At 44.1% G+C, this 22808-nt stretch overlaps 1 protein-coding gene across 7 annotated transcripts in view; it reads left to right on the forward strand.

Annotated features, from left to right (window-relative positions):
* Positions 1 to 765: 765 nt before the first annotated feature.
* The window catches only part of SOS1 (SOS Ras/Rac guanine nucleotide exchange factor 1), a 142917-nt gene continuing 120874 nt past the window's right edge, over positions 766 to 22808 (forward strand). For 4 of the 7 annotated variants that reach the window (XM_009442356.4, XM_009442354.4, XM_016948386.3 and 1 more), the window contains exon 1: positions 5002 to 5228. In XM_009442356.4, coding sequence (XP_009440631.3) covers positions 5142 to 5228 — 87 coding nt within the window. In that variant the 5' untranslated portion in view covers positions 5002 to 5141. Of the gene's footprint in view, positions 847 to 4512; positions 5229 to 22808 lie in introns of those variants that run through there. The other 3 variants (XM_515425.7, XM_009442353.3, XM_063789973.1) reach the window with 2 other exon arrangements.

The following is a 22808-nucleotide window of genomic DNA, read 5'->3' on the forward strand; positions in this document are numbered from 1 at the left end:
TGGGAATTTCGTTAAAGTCACATTGCATTTGGATGTGATCAATTTGAGGAGCTATTACAACTTGAATCAACTGGAAAGAGACTTTTGCAAAAAGTCTTCTCTTCTCTCTTAGAAGATAAACTTGGGCATATCCTATAAACTCCCTGCAGAAATCCCGAGAAAGAAGTGCGAGGAATAGTCCCATATGTCTTGGAGAACCTCTGATAATCTCTTCTAACTGTACCATCTTTGCAAAGGCAGGGATGGAAACAGAGAGGGAGGAAGAGGGCGGGGGACTCAAAGTATTAGCTAAAGGTGAGTAAAGGGTGGGTATCTAGTGTTCTTCTCAGTCACTATTTTCTCTGGTGTATTTCCTGGAGATACATTTTTTGGAGGAGTGGAATTGAAAGGAGGCATTGGAAAGACAGAGGGTGAGGGAAAGACAGAGGGTGAATATGTTCTGGAGGAGAGATTACCTTAACTGCTGATGGCTGAAACTGCTGTTCCTTCTACCTGTTCGGCTCTGAAGGAATCAGAGCCGAAAACAAAACAAAAAAAAACTTTAGAGAGAAGGTAGCATTTGAGATGAGGGCGCGCAGGGTGGATAAGAGTTCCAGCGCGAGCGTGTATCTGGGAGCTGGGGTGGGGCTGTGGCGGGCGGCATTAGAGAAAAAATGCGACAGGCATTCTGAATAGCAGGAGACAGAGACAGAAGTGATGTGTTTGTAGGAGGCAAGAGCAGTTCATTTTGAGTGAGAGATACAGCTGGAAAGATAAGTAGCGGTCCGATTGTGCAAGGCCATGGATACCAGGTTAAGGACTTTGGACTTTATCCTGGGACGCCAGTGTGAGTTCTTGAACAGAAAAGTAAGTAGCTGGGTCCGAAGTTCGCGTCAGAAGGATCACTGTGGCTGCAGCAAGGCAGAGAACCAGGTGGCCGCGTCCTGGCCAGCAGGGCAGGCAAAGGCGCGGAGCGTTGCACTTGCACCTGCAGGGGGCACACTGAAGGGCCAAACGCCCACCCCGCCCCCGTCCTCGCCGCCCTACTCCGATGCGCCGCGCTCGGAACTCGGCTAGCCCGCCTGGACGCGCCCCTCTCGGGCTTCGCCTATTCCGCCCGGACGCGCCTCGTGCGTCACGTCCGCCGTGGCGTGAGGCTCCTTAGAGCTGAGGAGGGAAGCGAAAAGAAGCCTCTGCGCCTGCGCCAGGGCGCACCCGTCGGCGGTAAAAGCTGAGGGGCTGGCGCGGGGGATTGGTGGGCGACACTTTTACGTCTACACGCGCTTACACGTCTGCACGTTTCTGAGTGCGCACGGTTGTCTTCTCTTGCTGAATGGACATAGGTGTTTTGTTTTGTCGCAAGAGATACAGGCAAGCAGTACAGGGGTGATGGAGTGCTCCTTGACCTTAGCGGGGCTGACCCTGGCACTCCCTGTAGGTCTCCCCGCTGCGAAGCACTGAGTCTCTTCACTGCAGTTCCTCTCCAGTTACCTGCCCTGTCTACGGCCCAAACGGCCATGCTAGTGAAAACCTGTCCTGGCCGCTAAGCAAGCCTAGCCCAGGCTGTAACCCATGTTTCTAGGGCTTGTTTTCCTCTGCAGTCAAATCAGAGATTCGGAGTTGAAGGGGATCTTAGAGGTCAACATGCCCAACCTCTTAGCCCGAGTGAGTGAATATACGCTTTTTACCTGCACACCCCGAAAATCGCCCGTTTTCTGGAAACAACATTGATTATGTAGTCCTGGAACTTTCCTGCATGCACATTTTATTCCTTCGACAATATTTATTGCTACCTACTGTGTGCAGGCATTGTAGATCCTGGGGATACGATTAAAACCGATGAAGAACGAAACGCACAAGATTGTTGATCTCGGCCGGGCGCGGTGGCTCACGCCTGTAGTCCCAGCACTTTGGGAGGCGGAGGTGGGTGGATTGCTTGAGGTCAGGAGTTCGAGACCAGCCTGGCCAACATAGCGAAACCCCATCTCTACTAAAAATACAAAAATTGGCCGGGCTTGGTGGCGTGCGCGTGTAGTCCCAGCTACTCGGGAAGCTGAGGCAGGAAAATCACTTGAACCTGGGAAGTGGAGGTTGTAGTGAGCCAAGATTCCGCCTGCATTCTAGCCTGGGCGACAAAATGAGACTCTGCCTCAGAAAAAAAAAAAAAAAAAAAAAAAAAAAGATTGTCTCCCTCTCTCTCTAGGAGTTTACATTTTATTTGGGGGCAGGAGGGAAACCAACAACCAAAAATAGAGGACTGATTTGATTTAGTGCTAGCAGGAAATAAAAAGAACATATGGTAGAAATACACAGGTGAGAATTACTTGGAGTGATCGGAGAAGGCCTCTTGGAGGTGGTGATGTTTATAACCAGCCAAGTGAACAGTTAGGGGTTCTAGGCTGAGAGAAGAACAATGTTCTTTAGGCAGGTTGTTTTCTAGGAATAGACAGAAGGCTACTGTGACTGGAGTGTGGTGAGGCGAGGTTGTGAATGGTGAGAAAACATTGAGAATGTGAGCAGGAGCCAGATGCACGCCTTTGTGGGGTACGGTAAGAAGTTTGAAATGTATTCTAAGAGCAATGGGAAGCCAAGCAATAGTTTGGGGTACAGGCTTGATCTTGGTTCATTTGGAACCATACAAACCAATCTCTTCCCCCATATCACAACCCTTTAAATATTTGAAGAGGGCTGACCGGGCGCGGTGGCTCAGGCTTGTAATCACAGCATTTTGGGAGGCCGAGGCGGGTGGATCACGAGGTCAGGAGTTCGAGACCAGCCTGGCCAATACAGTGAAACCCCATCTCTAATAAAAATACAAAAATTACCTGGGTGTGGTGGCAGGCGCCTATAATTCCAGCTTTCATTCCACACACTTTGAAAATGGGGAGTTTTTCAAATGTAAACCAAGTATGTATATTTTCATTTTTTCAATAAAACAATAAAGATGGGTCTCGCCAGCCTGGTCTCAAACTCCTGAACTCAAATGGTCCGCCCACCTCGGCCTCCCAAAGTGCTGGGATTACAGGCGCGAGCCACTGCGCCCGGCCGGTCTGTGTGTATGTGTGTGTGTGTGTGTGTGTGTGTTTGTGTGTGTGTGTGTGTGTGTGTATATATATATATATATATATATTTTTTTGAATTGAAACGGAGTTTTGGTTTTGTTGCCCAGGCTGGAGTGCAGTGGCATGATCCCGGCTCACTGCAACCTCTGCCTCCTGGGTTCAAGCGATTCTCCTGCCTCAGCCTCCCAAGTAGCTGGGATTACAGGCGCCCACCACCATGCTCGGCTAATTTTTGTATTTCTTATGGAGACAGGTTTTCACAGTGTTGGCCAGGCTAGTCTGGAACTCCTGACCTCAGGTGATCCATCCGCCTCGGCCTCCTAAAGTGCTGGGATTACAGGCATGAGCCACCTCGCCTGGCCGGCCTGTGTATTTTTAAAGGAAATAACCTAAGAGTTGTTTTTCCAGATTTTCAAAGAGGTCCTGTAGAGATTAAGAACCACTGAACCTTTCTCGTTTATGTGATCCTGGTTACTGTTCTCAGGAATAGCAGGACACAATGTCAGCTTTAACCCAGGCTAGTTCCTCTAAACTGCCTTCTTATCGGTGAAATGAAAATAATAGGGTTGCTATGGGGATTAAATGAGATGATACTCAAAAAATGATAATTAATGATAAATCATAAGGTGTCTGCCACAAAGTGCCCCTATTATAAACAAACAGTGGCCTGGAGGGACAGTTTATAAATACTGCTCCTTTAGCATTCCACTAACATTGACTGAGTGCCTGTTCTACACTGTGTAGAGGCCCTGGTGAAAAAGATCTGCCTTCCAGTTTATTATCTAGTCGAAAGAACCGCAAAAGATAACAAAACACGATAGACTGAACGCCCTGAGAGGGGCATAAGTGCAGTGCTCTAGGAGCTGTAAAAGAGGTCTCGATATCCACTGGAGGAAAGTGCTTACTGGAGTTCATTTCTGGAGTGGGTTTAAAAGATGAACAGAGGGAATCTAAAACATGCACACAAAATCAATACTACACGTACACATTTTATTATTTTGTGGAAAGACCACTTAGAAACACCGCAATCACTTCTACTACTCAGCAGATACTGAGCAGTAGGTTTCGTGACAGAACACCTGTATCTTTTGTCCAGTCTGTTTACTATACATTGCGTGCTCTGGGCAGTCCTTATCTTCGTGTTCAGGAACAAAGTACACACACCCCTTTCCGAAACGAAGGGCCCAGGGACTCCAAAAGGGGTGGGAGCCCTCACGGCCAGGCCACACAATGGGGAGCCTCTTTACCCTAGTCATCACCCACCCTTGCAGGCCCCACTTTGCCAGGGTGCGACTTCTCGGGCCCTTTCGCCCCTCCCCTGCAGCCCCCAGGAGCGCAGCCACAGCTCGGCCGGGCGCCCTCCCTGTCTCTCTCTCTCTCTCTCTCTCTCTTTCTCTCTCGAGCTTTCCTCCTCCTTCACCGAGAGCCGGAAAACCCGGAGCGAACCAGCCCAGCACGGCAGCGCATGCTCAGTAGCGAGCAGGTTCAGTTCGCTAGTAGGAAGCTCCAGCGCTACACCGGCGGCGGCGGTGGCGGCGGCGGCCGCGGCGGCACCTCAGGGCAGCCAGATTCCCCAACAACGACCTCCGGTCCTTCCCCTTCCCCGCGAGACCTCCGCCCCAGCTCCGCCCCGCCCGGGGCTCTTGCGTTTCGGAGTCCCAACTACGCGGAGCGGGCGCCGCGGCCGGAGCGTCCCTCCACACGTCCTCCCCCAGCCGCCAGCTCCGCCGCGGGGCCAGACCGGGCCCGGGAGTGCAGCCTCGGCGGGCGGGCGGCGGCCGCGGCAGAGGGCAGCCCGGGGCGGCGCCGGCGGGCCGGGGAGGGGCGGGGGGCCTGGCCCCGGGGCGGTGGTGCGGGATGCCGCCGCCTCCGGGCCGCGTCCGTTCTCCACGGCTGGTACCTGTGTCGGGTGGGTGGCCAGGCGCCGGCCTCGCCCCCCAGCCCCCTCGCCAGGGCTAGCCCGGCTGCGCGGCGCCCGGAGGGGGCCGGGCCGTCCGGTGGGGCCGCGGCCCTGTTCCGCGCTGCGAGCTCGCCCTCTCGCGGCTCCCTGGCCCGGCCGCCGCCGCCCCTCTCCCCGCCCAGAGGCGCCCCGGGGGCACCATGCAGGCGCAGCAGCTGCCCTACGAGTTTTTCAGCGAAGAGAACGCGCCCAAGTGGCGGGGACTGCTGGTGCCTGCGCTGAAAAAGGTGAGAAGCACGCGGGACCCCGCTTCCCGGGCGCTGGGGAAGGGCTGGGGAGGCGGGGCGCGCGCAGGGCCGTCTTTCTTCCCGGTCTCGCCGCGTCTCCAAAAGGACGGCGCACACGGAGAGGCCCCCCCTCATACGGCTGGCTCTCGGTGTTGACATCCACCGGGTGTGTGGGAATGCCGCAGGGGGCCGGGGGGAGTTTATCCGGATAATCCAACCCCTGAGAGGTGAATGCTTTGCCCTTTGATTCCAGGACAACAACAGTTGGAGGAGCCTCAGTTTTCAGCGGAGGTCAAAGCAGGCCACTTTTCCGTCTTCTTGGTCTTAGCCCGGAGCTGCTGTCAGCCTACCGTTTTAGGTGTCCAGTACGCTCGTTTTAGTGGCTTGAGAATGCCCTGGCCGTAAGGCTTGCTCAAAGGAATTGCGAGCTCGCCTGCCAGTAGGAACGTGGCCTGCTCTGCTCGCCGTCAGTAATCACTCCTCATTCTCCTGGTTTCCCCCGCTCCTCCGATTAACAGGGGCTGGTGCACATGCTACCAATTTCAGGGGGGTTTTGTTTTGTTTTTGCAGCGTTTGAGATTCTTGGTGCTGTCATTTGGCTTGTTAAGAATTTTTAGCCTCTGTATGTTTAAGTTTGCTACATTGTTACCTGAAGTTACATACCCCCGATCTGTGCTTTTGTGTTTTAGTGTAATTAGGAAGTGTTGTTACGTTTTTAAAGCTTCTAAAGCAGCAGTGTGACAACCAGACTATTTTTGTTTCCTTTTCTTCATTTACCTTTTTTGTAAAGATTGCTTTACTCTTCTAATAGTGTTTCTAAATCCCAGTTTCTTGCTGCTCAAAGAATGTTTCATGCTAACTGCTTCTACTAAGAATGGAGATTATGTTTTACCTTTTATGCTAAACATTAAAAGGTGTCTGATATTTCTCAAAGGCCAGTAACTTTTACTTTCCCTTTTGCCCTGTTCTCCTCCGGTCCCTCTTGCTGTCTTACAGTGGAAACTATTTGGTTTTTCAGGAGAATTTGCTCATATATTTCTGACTTAAATTACGGACATTTTCCCCTTCAAGTGTCTGACTAGTCACAAACATCTATGTAATTTTTTTTTAAAAAAAAGAAGAAAAGATGCCATATATCTTACATACTTTACTCCTTAGAAATCCCATCAGGCTCTCACTCCTTACTTTTGCTTTACTTGCAAGTTTGACTTCTTAGCTTGTAATGGAAGGGGTGTAGGAGGTCTCTGTGATGCTAGAAGCTGGTGTCCGGATAGGGTAAGGGGAGACACGGAAATTGTTTAAAAACGTGTAAAGGAACTCATAAAGCATTGCCAAATAGGGGCCATTTTGCTTAGAGGCAAAAGCAGCTCCTTTCCCGGGGAATCACCAAGGTATCAGCTGAGGATCCTTTGAAGCAGTGGAAAGAATATTGTAGGAGTGGACAGACGTTGTTTAATTCTGCCACACTGGTGCCCCTTGCTGAAATCTGTCCACAAAAGCATTTTGTTTGGCTGGCATAGTGTTGTTTTATTTTTAAATGTAATTAGTTGCTAATATTTGAAAATGGGAGATATTACATAAAACCTGAATTTTCAGCTTTTCTTGAAGAATAGGAAGGTCTTGTCATTTAGGGCCTGTATTCAAGCAAGGCACTAAACTGCTGGAGTTGAGTAAATGGCTGCCTTCTTTAGACAGGTCATGTATCTCCACCTTACCACAGCCCCCACTTGTCCTTTTTGCATATTTACATAAAACAGCTTTTGACTTTAAGTTAGAGATACTTTTGCAGTAGAAGTGATAGGAGGAGGTGGAAGTGTACATAATCTAGCTGATATGTAAGGTTCTTCCAATTCTTATTTAAATAGCCACTAACAATGATTCTAAACAAGATTGAAAATACAGTATGTTTCATATCTGGATATGCTGTTGGTAGCTCAAAACCTACGTTTTTACTTGCCTGCTGGACATTTCATGTGGATATCTCCATATCTTGATTTCTTCCTTTGATTTATTATTGAATTATTTGTAGATACATCCGACTTGTGTTCTCTTACTCTTACCTGAGGCTCTTTGGATATGCTAGTCCCTTCATCCTTCTTTGCCTGGTCCAACACTACTCATCCTTCTAGACTCACTCAACCTGAACTCTCAAATCATCAGGGCTGAGTTGGATATTACTCCTTTGTTTTCTTTTTGCACCCTGTCCTAGCTCTGTGAATTTTAAGTTCCTATTTACTTGCCTATAACTAGATTGGATGCTCCTTGAGAACAGGGATGATATCTTACCCTCATTTTATTCCCCATACTTATAGTGCTTGACATCTGGTAGGCACTCAATTTGAATAAATAGGTGAGGGGATATACAAACTAAAACTATCACTTCTCCCCTCCACCTGTCATTTCAGTTTTTCTTCTTGATTAATGGCTTTATTGTTACATTTGACTGGTTTAAAATGTTGGGGTCATCTCTGGCTTCTTTGTATTACTGTGCACACTCAGGTAGAGCCTGTATGTTCATTTCCCTTTGACATGTTCTTCTAGTCTATTCCTCCTCCGACTTCTCTAATTGAGTCTCCTTTCTCAGACTACTGTGATAACTTCTTAATGGGGTTCACAGGCCCCCACCTCACCTTGTGTTTTTCAAATCTCACCAGTTATAGGACACTTCTGAACATGTCACACTCAGAATTGTTGATGTCTTTTGAGTTCAACCTATGCTAAAGTGCACTTTTTAGCATGGAATTAACAGCAATTGATATCTGGCTTCATCCTGCTTTTCTGACTGGATTGTCTACCATAATCTTTTATCTCCTTTTTGCTTTAGCCAGTCCGGACTGCTACTTTTCCTGAATATGGCTGGAATGTCCCACTGTGTCTGTTTCGCCGCATCTATGAGTCTAAGTCCTATCTTATCTATTGCACAAATATATCATGCCTACTATAGACCAGGTATTGCCCTTGACACTCAGGCTAAAAAGGTAAATGACAGGGCCGGGCGCAGTGGCTCACGCCTGTAATCCCAGCACTTTGGGAGAGCAAGGTGGGCGGATCACGAGGTCAGGAATTCAAGACCAGCCTGGCCAACGTGGTGAAACCCCATCTCTACTAAAAAATACAAAAATTAGCCTGGCGTGGTGGTGGGCACCTGTAATCCCAGCTACTCGGGAGGCTGAGGCAGGAGAATAGCTTGAAACCGGAAGACGGAGGTTGCGGTGAGCTGAGATTGCACCACTGCCCTCCAACCTGGGCAACAAGAGCAAAACTCTGTCTCAAAAAAAAAAAAAAAAAAAAGTAAATGACATAATCAGAAAAGACTAAATTAGAACATGATGGGAAGTGGCAGGGCATGTCTGGAGAGACAACTGGTTTATGAACAGTTTTTATATATGTTAAGCTAAGGAATTTAAATTTTTTCTTGGGTAATTAGAAGCCATTGATAAAGTTTCTTTTGTTTGTTTTTGTTTTATTTGTTTGTTTTGAGACAGAGTCTTAACAGGCTGGAGTGCAGTGGTGTGATCTTGGCTCACTGCAGCCTCCACCTCCTGGGCTTAAGCGATCCTCCCACCTCAGCCTCCTGAGACTGTAGGCACACTGCCACATCCAGATAATTTTTGTATTTTTTATAGAGATGGGGTTTCACCAGGCTGGTCTTGAACTCCTGGGCTCAAGCCATCTGCCTGCCTCAGCTTCCCAAAGTGCTGGGATTACAGGGTGAGCCACTGTGCCCAGCCAATAAGTTTTAAGTAGGGGAGTAACAGCACATTTTAATTTTAGAAAATTCACTTTGGCCATAGAATGGAAAATGGTTTGGAGAAGAATGAGACGTAAAGTGAGGAGAAAAGTTAGAAGCCTAGTTTAATAGTCCAGTCAAGAGATAATACACATTTGAACTAAGGGTGCATTTGAACAAGGATGGAAATATGGATGTGGATTTTATTTGAAAGATGTTTACAAGGCAAAATTGACAGGATCTAGTAACTCACTGAGTAATTGGGGGAATGGTAATGGAACAGGAATAGTCTTGTTTCTGACTTGATTGTCTTTAGTCAGGATAGAGAATGTAGGAGAAGCTCTTAGGATGGAGAGAGGAGTGGCATAATAAGATGATTTTTGGAAATGTTGACTTAAAAGTCTTTTTGGGTTATTCAAGTGAACTTCTCCAACTGGCTATTGGTTGTTGGTATCTGATGAAGCAGATTTGGAACTTCTAGATGTGTAAGTAAAGCCATAAATATAGATGAAGCCTCTACAAAGACTTATACATGAATGTTCATGGCAGCTCTTTTCAGTTAAAAATTGGAAACAATCCAATGTTCGTCAGCAGGTGAATGAATAAGCAAATTGTGATACAAACAGTGGAATACTGTTGGTTGTTGGTATCTGATGAAGCAGATTTGGAACTTCTAGATGTGTAAGTAAAGCCATAAATATAGATGAAGCTTATACAAAGACTTATACATGAATGTTCATGGCATCTCTTTTCAGTCAAAAACTGGAAACAATCCAATGTTCGTCAACAGGTGAATGAATAAGCAAATTGTGATACAAACAGTGGAATACTACTCAGCAATAAAAAGGAACAAACTGGCTGGGTGTGGTGGCTCACACCTGTAATCCCAGCACTTTAGGAGGCCAAAGTGGGAGGATTACTTGAGCCCAAGAGTTCCAGGCCAGCCTAGGCAACATAATGAAACCCTGTCTCTACAAAAAACTTAAAAAATTAGCCAAAACATTTCAAAAAATTAGCCAGGTGTGGTGGCATGAGCCTGTAGTCCCAGCTGCTTGGGAGGCTGAGGTGGGAGCATTGCTTGAGTCTGAGAGGTCAAGGCTGCAGTGAGGTGTGATTGTGCTATTGCACTCCAGCCTGGGCAAAAAAATGAGACCCTGTCTCAAAAAAAAAAAAAAAAAAAAAAAGAGAGAGAGAACAAACTTGATACAAATGACAACATGGCTGAATCTCAAAATAATTATACTCAATGAAAGAAGGGAAACCAAAAAAGAGTGTATACTATATGAGTCTACTTATAGAACATTCTAGAAGGTGCAAACTAGTGCAGATCAGTGGTTGTTTAGGGAGAGGCTTTTTATGTTTACTTATCTTGATTGTGCTGATGGTTTCAGGGGTGTGTACATATCCTGAAATTTTTCAGATTGTATATTTTAAATATGTGCAGTTTATTGTATGTCAGTTGTACCTCAATGAAGGTATTTTAAAAAGTAGATGAGACCACGCGCTGAAAATGATTTTAGTAAGACTGAAAAAGGGCTGGCATAAGAAGTGGTGGAAGGGAGTGGAAAATAGTGTATAGGGAGATAGCAGAGGAAAAGGAATGATGTAAGGAGACCGAGAGGCAAGGAGTTAGGCAGAAGGAATGAAACCCTAGTGTCTGAGAAGTTGAGAGAGGAATGCTTCAAGAAAAGAGTTAGCTGTGTGCGATGGCTCACACCTGTAATCCTAGCATGTTGGGAGGCCAAGGCAGGTGGATCACCTGTGGTCAGGAGTTTGAGACCAGCCTGGCCAACATAGTGAAACCCCTGTCTTTACTAAAAATACAAAAATTAGCCTGACGTGGTGGTGCACGCTTGTAATCCCAGCTACTCGGGAGGCTGAGACACAAGAATCCTGGGAGTTGGAGGCTTCAGTGAGCTGAGATCACACCACTGTACTCCAGCCTGGGTGACAGAGCTAGACTCTGTTTCAAAAAGAAACAAAAACAAATCAGCCGGGTGAGGTGGCTCACGCCTGTAATCCCAGCACTTTGAGAGGCTGAGGCGGGGGATCACCTGAGGTCAGGAGTTCGATACCAGCCTAACCAACATGGAGAAACCCCATCTCTACTAAAAATACAAAATTAGCTGGGCGTGGTGGCGCATGCCTGTAATCCTAGCTACTCAGGAGGCTGAGGCAGGAGAATTGCTTGAACCCAGGAGGCAGAGGTTATGGTGAGCTGAGATTGTGCCATTGCACTCCAGCTTGGGCAACAAGAGTGAAACTCCATCTCAGAAAAAAAGAAAAAAAAAAAAAAAAGAAAGAAAAGGAAAAAAAGAAAAACAAAAAACAAAAAAAATTAGCCAGGCTTGGTGGTATGCACCTGTGGTCCTGGCTACTCAGGAGGCTGAGGTGGGAGGATTGCCTGAGCCTGGGATGTTGAGGCTGAGGTGAGCCATGATTGTGCCATTGCACTGCCGTCTGGGTGACAGGGTAAAACCCTGTCTCAAAAAAAGAAAGAAACAAAAATAGAAAGAAAAGAAAGAGTCATTGATCATACCAGGCTATAGAAAAGTCAAAGGGCCTGAAAAGTGTTAAGTTTGGCAGCTAAGGGGTCATTGGTCACTATGTCAGAGCAGTTTTATTGTGACAGTAGAAGATGGAAGAACATGGGAAAAGTAAGAATAGCAAGGGCTGCTGACCTTTTTGCTCAGATTATTTTTTTCTAGAAGCTTGGAAAGGAAGGGAAAAGAGATAGTGCTGAGGCAAAAAAGAGATTCAAGATTGGGTAGGACATTTTTGCTTCTTGCTTGGAGATGACAGAAACTTATTAAGAGCCTTTGAGGAAGGAGCTAATAGAGAATGCTGGTGAAGATTCAGGAACACAAAGCAATGGGATTTGCCTTGAACTGTTTGGGAGATAAGGTAAGCACTTCACCTGTGTTCTCATTTAATTCTCATAGGATACTATTACGGCTTCCTTTTTACAGGAGAGAAAATCAAGGTTTGGAAAGTTAAATTTGCCCATGTAATTTAGTTACAGAATCTTTATTTTTATTTTTAAAATTCTTTTATTTATTTATTTTTGCACCATAGCCTCCCTCCCCCAACTCTAAAATCTGTATTTTTAAACACTATATTGACTGGGCATGGTGGCTCATGCTATTGACGCCAACACTTTGGGAGGCCAAGGCAGGAGGAGTTTGAGAACAGCCTAGGCCACATAGTGAGACCCTGTCTCTACAAGGAAAAAATAAAAAAAAGACAGGTATGGTGGTACATGCCTGTAGTCTCAGCTACTCAGGAGGCTGAAGTGGGAAGATTGCTTGAGCTCAGGTGTTTGAGGCTGCAGCGAGCTATGATTGGGCTACTGCACTCCAGCCTGGGTTACAGAGTGAGACTGTGTCTCTAAATACATTAATTAATAAAACACTAAGTGATGCTACCTCTGGCAGGGGTGATGACGTCTTTTCTTATGAGATATAGGAGGGAAAGTGATAAAGATGGGTTTGTAGGTTGGGGAGCAGGGAGTTCATGCTAAATAATCACTTCTATTTTCTTTTCTTTTCTTTTTTTTTTTTTTTTTGAGACAGAGTGTTGCTCTTGTCGCCCAGGCGGGAGTGCAGTGGTGTGATCTCCGCTCACTGTAGCCTCCACCTCCCAGGTTCCAGCAACTCTGCCTCAGGCTCCCCAGTAGCTGGGATTACAGGCACACTCCATCACACGCAGCTAATCTTTTGTGTTTTAGTAGAGACAGGGTTTTACCATGTTGCCCAGGCTGGTCTTGAACTCCTGAGCTCAGGCAGTCTGCCCTCCTCGGCCTACCAAAGTGCTGGGATTACAGGCATGAGTCACTGCACCTCGCTAAATCACCTCCGTTTTCATGATGAAATGAAAGGCAAAATTTTTTTACAGAGTGAAGAAAAGGAAAGTAGTAAGGACTTTAGAAGGAATAATGAAGTCTGGGAATTGCTGCTGTGGAGTGTAGAGGAGCCAACCAGTGCCTTAGAAAGGAATTGCAAGCCAGGTGCGGTGGCTCATGCCTGCAATTCCAGCACTTGGGAGCCTGAGGTGAGAGGATCACTTGAAACCAGGAGTTCAAGACCAACCTGGGCAACATGGTGAAACACCATCTCTACCAAAAAACAAAACAAAACAAAAGCCTGGCATGGTGGTACGCACCTGTAGTCCCAGCCACTTGGGAGACTGAGGTGGGAGGATCCCTTGAGCTCAGGAGGCTGATGCTGCAGTGAGCCATGGGAAAGAAAGAGCAAGAGAGAGAGGGAGAGAGAGGAATTGCTCAGCAGTGCTGAATGTGGAGACCATAAACTCAGAGTAGGGTTGATCTGGTGGTTGTGAGATTTTCCTCCAACGGCACTTATCTGTTCAGGTAAGCCGGGAGAGAAGACAGTTGGTTGCAGGTAGCAGCAGTAGAGATTAAGAAGATAGGGATATTTCAAGTGATAGAGAGGAAGTAAGGGTATATAAGAGAAATAATGGATTGGAAGAAAAATTAGGGCTCCATGGATTCAAAATCTTGGTGAATTAGAAGAGAAGGGTAGTGGGAGTAGATAGGGGATTGTGATTAGAGATGATGACAATTGTTATATTTTAGAGTTTTAAGATTCCAGAGATAGAGGCCAAGGAGGGCAGATCACTCGAGCTCAGGAGTTCAAGACCAGCCTGGCCAACATGGCAAAACCTCACTTCTACCAAAAATACAAATATTATCTGGATGTGGTGGTGTGTGCCTGTAGTCCCAGCTGCTCGGGAGGCTGAGGTAGGAGAATCGCTTGAAACCTGGAGGTGGAGGTTGCAGTGAGCTAAGGTTGTGTCACTGCACTCCAGCCTGGGCAACAAGAGCGAAACTCCGTCTCAAAAAAAGAAAAAAAAAAAAAAAAGGATTCCAGAGATGAAGCAGGTAAGACAATTAGGAGCTCTAAAGTTGATATATTGGGTTGCATATGGGAATGATGATGAAGTCCACAGAGATTATGGAGTGTACTGTAGCAGAGAGGGAGACTGTATTCTAGGAGTGGCAGGAAGGTCCAGAAGTAACAACAGTAAGGATGTTTTAATCAAATAATAGTAAAAGTGGCAACTACTTCTCACCTCCTCTGATGTAGTATTTATTACAGCTATAGACAAAATAGGAAGAAACTTTGTACTTCATTTTAGAATTTTGTCTTGGGATAAAGTTTTTACCCTAACATTTTGTCATGAAGATTTTTCAATACACAGAAAAGTCTAAAGAATTGTACAGTAAACACCCGTATACCCATCACCCAGATTTTATAATTAACATTTTATTACAATTTTATTATGTTTGCTCTATGGCATGCCTATCCATCCCTTCATCCTTGAATCCATCTTATTATTTTTTTTTTTTGAGATGGAATCTTCTTCTGTCACCCAGGCTGGAGTGCAGTGGCACAATCTCGGCTCACTGTAACCTCCGCCTCCTGAGTTCAAGTGATTCTCCTGCCTCAGCCTCCCGATTAGGTGGGATTACAGTCATGTGCCGCCACACCTGGATAATTTTTGTATTTTTATTAGAGACAGGGTTTCGCCATGTTGGCCAGGCTGGTCTCAAACTCCTGACCTCAGGTGATCCACCTGCCTCGCCCTCCCAAAGTGGGATTACAGGCATGAGCCACCATGCCTGGCCCATTTTTGTGTTTTTAATAGAGATGGGGTTTCTCCATGTTGGCCAGGCTGGTCTTGAATTCCTGACCTCAAGTGATCTACCCGCCTCAGCCTCCCAAAGTGCTGGGGTTATAGGTGTGAGCCTCTGTGCCCAGCCAGGAGTTTTTAATACTGATGGAGTCAAATATATGTTTTTTTCTTTTAAGGTTATTGCTCTCTTATATCTAAGAACGCTTTGCCGATATTTTCCTAATGTTGTCTTTTAAAAGCTTTATACTTTTAGCTTTCATAGACTCTGTGGTCCATTTCAAGTTAATTGTTGTGTTGTGATACAAGGTAGGAATTGAGATACATTTATCTTTAATGCTGATATCTAGTTATTTCAGAACTATCTGTTGAAGAGACCCTCTTCTGTTTTTTTTTTTTTTATTGCTCCTTGCAGAGCAGGGCTGTGCCATAGGCAGTATGCCTAGAGTAGTAGCCTGTTGAAGAGATTTTCTTTTCTCTATTGGATTGTGTTGATATTTTTATGAAAATTACATGATTCATGTGTGTATGTATATATGCAGTCAGTCCTCTTCATCTGTGCATTCAAACAACTGTGGATCAAAAGTATCTGCGGGAGGAGGATGGGGGGAAATTGCATCTATACTAAATTTGTACAGATTTTTTTGGTCATTACTCCTTAAACAATACAGTACAACTATTTACATAGTATTAGTTATTATTAGTAATCTGGAGATGATTTAAGGTATGTGGGAGGATGTGCACAGGTTGTATGCAAATGCTACACCATTTCCTGTAGGATTACGACTTGAGCATCTGCAGATTCTGGTATCTGAGGGAGGTCCTGGAACCAATCCCCCATGGATACCGAGGGATGACTATATACATACATGCACATACACACACACACACACACACACACACACACACACACACACACACACAACTGTATCTGTATCTCTGTGTCAGTTTATTTCTAGGCTCTCCATTCTCCATTTATCTAATTGTTGATTTCTCTACTTATAGTAAGTTTTGACGTTAGGTAGTGTAATACTCCAATTTTGTTCTTTTAAAAGCTATGTTTTAGTATTTCTATATCTTTTTGAATGTTAATCTTTCATTCCTGTGTTAATAAACCATGGCAGATAGTATTTTATTGAGTTCCTGCTATGTGCCAGTATCCTAGGCAATATTGTGTACATGCTTATCTCTGTTGTACCCATTGACTTTTGAAGGTGGTAATGTCCCAGTTGTACAGCTGAGGAAATAGATTTTATGAGGACAAACTGCACAAGATGTTATGACTAGTAAGGAGTAGAATCAGGATTTGAACCTAAGTCAGAATAGCTTCAAAGACAACTCTTTATATTCCAGTGTGTTGCCTTTTTTGAGTAGGAAGTATAATGCAGTACGATGGTGCTCTAATTGTCCTGAACCTTAGATTTTTAAGGAAGAAGTATCTCAGGAGAGGGGGAGGCTGAATGGACAGGGCTTTGAAATCCCCTACTTTAAGCTGAGGAGCTCAGCCCTTTTACATATTGGGGCTTTGCATAGAATTTCATTTGGAAAAAAAGGGTTCTGTTGCATTAAAAAAGGTAGAATTTTAAAAGATGCTGGTTAATGGAAAGATAGCACAGACCATAAAGGAACTGGCTGAGATTAATGGTCTTTAGGTGGCAATGAGAAGCTAGGAGACTGTCCTTGTATGCTTATGTTTGGAAGTGATGGAAGTGACATTTAATTTATTTTATTTCATTTTATTATTTTATTTTTTCGAGACAAGTTCTCGCTCTGTCATCCAGGCTGGAGTGCAGTAGTGCGATCATGGCTTACTGTAGCCCCAACTTCCGGGGGTCCAGCAATCCTCCCACCTTAGCCTTCTGAGTAGGTAGGACAGCAGACACATGCCACCACACCCAGCTAATTTTTGTATTTTTGGTAGAGACGGGGTTTCATCATGTTGCCTAGGCTGGTCTTGAACTCCTGAGCTCAAGCAGTTCACCTGCGTCAGTCTCCCGGTGTGCTGGGATTACGTATGTGAGCCACTGCACCCAGCCCATATAATTTTTTTTTTTAAAAGACACCAGGTCTTACTCTGTCACCGAGGCTGGGGTGCAGTGGCATAATCATAGCTCACTGTAACCTTGAACCTCTAGGCTCAAGCGATTTTTGCACCTCAGCCTCCCAGGTAGCTAGGACTACAGGTGTGTACCACCACTCCTGGCTAATTTTTAAAAATTTTTTTTGTAGAGACAGGGTCTCACTGTGTTACTCAGGCTGGTTGCACACTCCTGGCCTCAAGTGATCCTCCTGCCTTGGCCTCCCAAAGCACTGGGATTACAGGAGTGAGCCACTGTGCCTGGCCAGAAGTGACTTTTTAAATGGAAGTGGGACCATAAATGGGCGAATGAATGAATGAATGAGTGAATGGAAATGAGAGTTACCCAGTTAAGGATTAGGAGGAAATAAATTCCAAGGATTTGTGGTAGCTTGGAGGCCAAGAGGAACTCAGCATTTTTGGAGTTCTGAGTAGCTGAAGTCTGGAGTGGGGGCCAGATCGTGTGAATCAAATTATTGCATTTTATCTTGTCAGCAGTGGGGAGCAACTGCAGGGTTTTAAGCAGGGAGCTGACACACATGAATTTTGAAGGACTGCTGTAGACTGTATGGAGCATGGATTAAATGGGAACTGAACTGTAGGCAGGAAAGCCAGTTGAGGAGATTTTGCAGTAGTTCATGGAAGGGATGATAGGTGGCTTTGATTAGAGCAGTAGCTGTGGGGATAGAGAAAAGTGGACAAATTAATTAGAGAGATTTAGAGGCAGATTGGTGATTGAATTGAGCAGGGCAGTGAAAGGATTCCCAGGTTTCTGACTGAGGTGTCTAAGTGGGGATGGTGATGAAAGGGGGAATATTGGGAGAGGATCATGTTTGGAGGGAGACTAAGGCACCATCAGTATTCTAGAGATTAGAGGGCTGTGAGAGAATTGTGATAGGAGGGATTTACTCTTTGGCAGATATCCAAGCGTGGAAGGCCTGTTTGATGGACTGTCCTTGATAATCACAGGCAGGTATAGCCTCAAGGCTTTGAGGATGGCTCTAAAGTACATTTCAAACACCACCTCCTCCACAAAGCCTTTCTACTACAACTCCATCCCCTAAGTAGAGTGAATCTCTTCATATTCTTAGTACCTACAGAATTTTGGAATAGTCATGTTTAGTATATTTTGTTTTAGCAAATAGGGAAGCAAATACTGTATTTTAGAAATAGTTAATGTAAAATGGCTAGGTTTTTTTTTTTTTTTTTTTTTTTTTTTTTTTTTTAGTGTGATGCTTCAAGGGGAGCCTTTGTCATTGTATTAGTCCAGGACCTCTTAGAAGCAGATGCCAAGATGGGATTAAGCACATAAGAAATTTGTTAGGTGAAATGCTTGTGAGGGGGGAAAAGGAAGGAGACAGGGAGAGTTGTCAGACTGATGAAAGTCTGACTCCAAGTTAAAAGAGAGGTAAGGAAGGAAGGAACTTTGAGTGAAAGTGTCTTAGACTGTAGTGGAATACTAAGGAAAGTTTGCAAGGCCTCAGAAAGTCTTTGAGTGAAAGGTGCCTGTTGGAAAAATGATGTGTCTCCCAGGAATAGGCCTGCCATGCTCAGTCAGTGACTGGGAGGAGCTAGTGAGAAACTGGCCTCGACACAAACACAGTGATGGATTTGAGTGCAGCTGCTGCAGCACTCAGTCTATTATCCTTCCTGTAGTCAGAGATCTGAGAGGCTCGTTCTCATGATCAATTAGGGTCATCTCTTGCTATGAATTGCCTAATTCGGGATAAAGTACAGTTTTTCCCCATTTCAGGTGGGTAATTTGTTCCCAAAAAACCCCTGTACTTAAAAGAAAAAAAAAGGATGCCTTAAGGTGAATTCTTAAAAGTCAGAAATTAATTTTCATTGAAATTAATGGTACACAATTTACTTCAGTAGCTAATCATATAAGCTTTGCATTCATATTCAATGTTTATGTAATTAAATACTTAATATGCAAAACCACAAACAGAACAGTAAGACAAAAGAAAACAATTCAAGTAACACCCCAAATTATTACTCTATGAACTGGTGAACCAGGAGTACTTGAGGCAAACCAGCAGTAAGTTCCTGAATAGTCCAACCATGTGGCCACGAAGATGACTCCTTGTTGGTTTTCCTTGCTAGTCTGGGCTACCTCACAGGCAGACAGGCGCAAACCAGTGAATGAAATTCCTCAGAATGTCAAATTCTGGTAACTTCCTGTTGGAGTTGGGAGTGGAGATATACATGGGAAAATAAGTAATTAAAAGATTTGGTTTTATGGACCCTGAATTACTCAGATGTTATTTAAGAAAGTTTTTTTTTTTAAACTGTAACAGGAAGATTACTTGAGGAACCTTTAATGCTACTTTAATGCTTCATGCTGATTTGTGTGTGTGTGTGTGTGTGTGTGTGTGTGTGTGTGTGTGTATGTATGTATGTACAGTAGCACAGTCTCAGCTCACTGCAGCCTCCACCTCCTAGGCTCAAGTGAACCTCCCACATCAGCCTCCGAAGTAGCTGGGACCACAGGCACGTACCACCATGCGCGGCTAATTTTTTTGTATTTTTTGTTAGAGACGGTTTTACCATGTTGCCCAGGCTGGTCTCAAACTCTTGAGCTCAGGAGATTCACCCGCCTGGGCCTCCCAAATTGCTAGGATTACAGGTGTGAGCCATCACGCCTGGACTGATTTTTACTGGTTTGATTTTTTTTTTTTTTTTGAGACAGAGTCTCACCCTGTCGCCCAGGCTGAAGTGCAATGGTGCGATCTCGGCTCACTGCAACCTCTGCACCCAGAGTTCTAGTGACTCTTCTACCTCAGCCTCCCCAGTAGCTGGGATTACAGGTGCCTGCCACTACACCCAGCTATTTTTTTTTGTATTTTTAGTAGAGACGGGGTTTTGCATGTTGGCCAGGCAGGTCTTGAACTCCTGATTTCAGGTCATCTACCCACCTCGGCCTCCCAAAGTGCTAGGATTACAGTTGTGAGCCAGCAGGCCTGGCCACTGGTTTGATTTTATTTACCAAATTAGTTGAGCACTATTTGTATGGCAAGCATGGATATAAAATTTAAAAATAAAACATAATTGTTGCTTTTATGAAACTTATATGTGGTGTTCAAAAAAAATCTGTAATCTGTTCATATGAGTTAAGCAGCCCAACTGTAAATATGATCAATCCTAGTATATAGAAAGTAGTTTGGCAGCCAACCTTGGTGCCTCACAGCTGTAATCCCAGCACTTTAGGATGCTGTACCAGCTTGAGGCCAGGAGTTTGAGACAGCCTGGGCAACATGGTGAGACCCCATCGCTATTTAAAAAAAAAAAAAATTAGTTCAGGATTTTAAAAAAAATGAAAAACAAGTCTTGACAGAACTTAAGTTGTTTTTAATTGGTACAAACTTTTTGTAGTAAGCTAACTTAAATTTCAGTTGTTCTTTTTTAATGCCTGAAACAATTATTTTCTATGTATGGCTCAGTAATTTGTAATGGAATGCACTTACTGATAATTAATTCACAGATGTTTTGTTTAAGAGCTTTGCTAGGGATGATTTCTATAGAACATTTAATAACTTTTTCTTTGATTTTTTTTATTGTGGTAAAATATATTTATACAACATTAAATTTGCCATTTTAACCACTTGAAATGTACAATTGAATGCCATTAATTACATTCACAATGTTGTGCAACCATTACTACCATCTATTCTTTCCCAATCCCTAGTAACTTCTAATCTACTTTCTGTCTCTACCAATTTGCCTATTCTAGATATTTAATGTAAGTGGAATAATAAAATATTTGTATTTTTGTGTCTGACTACCTTCATTTAGTATAATATTTTCAAGGTTCATCTGTGTTGCAGTATGTACCAGAATTTCATTCCTTTTTAATGCTCAGTAATACTCTATTCAGGTGGACATTTTGCACCTTTTGGCTAAACTGGATACTGCAGTGAACATTGGCATACAATTATTGGTTTAAGTCCCATTTGCAATTCATCTGGGTATGTTCCTTGGAATGGAATTGCTGGATTGTTTTTGTAATTCGCTGTGGTTAGCTTCTTCAGGAACTGCCATATTGTTTTTCACAGAAGCTGCAATATTTTACATTCCTACCAGCAATGTACACATGTCAATTTCTCTACCTCCTTGTCCACACTTGCTATTTTCTTTCTTTTCTTATCCCATCTTAGTTGGTGTCCTTTTGGTTTGTATTTCTCTAACCAGTAATGATATTAAGCATCTTTTCATGTGCTTATTGGCCATTTGTATGTCTTCTTTATAGAAATGTCTATTCAAATTCATTGCCCCTTTTTAAATTATTTATTTATTTATTTGAGATGAAGTCTTGCTCTTGTCCCCCAGGCTGGAGTGTGATGGTGTGATCTAGGCTCACTGCAACCTCTGCCTCCTGGGTTCAAGCAATTCTCCTGCCATGAGTAGCTGGGATTACAGGCACCTGCCACCATGCCTGGCTAATTTTTAGGTTTTTAATAGAGACGGGGTTTCACCATGTTGGCCAGGCTGGTCTAGAACTCCTGACCTCAGGTGATCCACCCCCGCCTCGGCTTTCCAAAGTGCTGGGATTACAAGCGTGAGCCACTGCGCCTGGACCATTGCCCATTTTTTAATTTGGTTGTTTGTGTTTTTGATGTTGAGTTTTAGGAGATCCTTATTATATATTCTTGATATTAGACCTTTATCCAATATATGATTTGCAAATATTTTCTCTCATGTAAACCCAATCAAAAGTTTATCTTTTTAGTTTCTTGATAATGTCCTCTGATGAACGAAAGTTTTTAATTTTGACGAAGTCAGATTTATCTGTTTTTTCTTTCATTGTCTTGTGCTTTTTGTGTCAGATCTTAAGAATTCATTGCCAAATCCAAGGTCATGAGGATTTGCCCCTATGTTTTCTTCTAAGAGATTTATGGTTTTAGCTCTTATATTTAGGTCATTGATATATTTTCAGTTAATTTTTGTATTTGGTATGAGTTAGGAGTCCAACGTCATTCTTTTGCTTGTGGAAATCCAGTTGTCCCAGCACCATTTGTTGAGCAGGCTCTTATTTCTCCATTGAATGGACTTGGCACAAATCAGTTGGTCATAGATGTATCAGTTTATTTTGGTATGCTCAGTTTTATGCTGTTGGTCTATATGTCTATGCTTTTTCAGTACCATATTATTTTGATTACTGTAGCATTGTAGTAAGTTCTGAAGTCAGAAAGTGTGAGTGTTCCAACTTTTTTTTTTCTTGATTGTTTTGGCTTTTCAGTGTCCCTTGCAGCTCTGTGAATTTGAGGGTCAGCATTTCCGTTTCTGCAAGAAAAGATTTTGGAATTTTGATAGAGATTGCATCGAATCTGTACATTGCTCTAGGTAGTATTGATGTCAACAATATTAAGTCTTCCTACTCAATAACTCAGAATGGCTTTTAATTTATTTTGGTTATTTTAAATTTTCTGCAGCAGCGTATTGTAGTTTTCAGGGTAAAACTCACCTCCTTGGTTAAATCTCTTTCTAGGTACTCTTTTAGATGTTATTGTTCTTTTCAATGTTAAATGGAATTGCATTCCTAATTTCTTTTTCAGATTATTCATTGCAGATGCATAGAAACACAACTACTTAAATTTTTTTTTTAAGTTATTTATTTTTTTGAGACAGGGTCTCGCCCTGTCACCCAGACTGGAGTGCAGTGGCGTGATCACAGCTAACTGTAGCCTCAACTTCCTGGGCTCCAGCAATCTTCCCATCTCAGCCTCCTGAGTAGTTGGGACTACAGGTGCATGCCACCACACCACACACCACACTGGCTAATTTTTGTATTTTTGGTAAGACAGGGTTTCGCCTTGTTGGCCAGGCTGGTCTTGAACTCCTGAGCTCAAGTGATCCACCAGCCTCAGCCTCCCAAAGTGCTGGGATTACAGGCGTGAGCTACCGTGCCCGGCCGCACCAGTCTTTCTTTTCCAGAATCTATATAACCTGATCTTCTGCACTTCAAAGCCTTGTTGTTTCCCCTCAATAACCCTTTTAAAACGAAGCGGAATTCTTTTTTTTTTTTTTTTTTTTTTTGAGACAGAGTCTTGCTCTGTTGCCCAGGCTGGAGTGCAGTAGTATGATCACGGCTCTCTACAGTCTTGGCCTCCTGGGTTTTAGT

Source organism: Pan troglodytes, chromosome 12, assembly GCF_028858775.2.
Source record: "Pan troglodytes isolate AG18354 chromosome 12, NHGRI_mPanTro3-v2.0_pri, whole genome shotgun sequence".
Taxonomy (NCBI): domain Eukaryota; kingdom Metazoa; phylum Chordata; class Mammalia; order Primates; family Hominidae; genus Pan; species Pan troglodytes.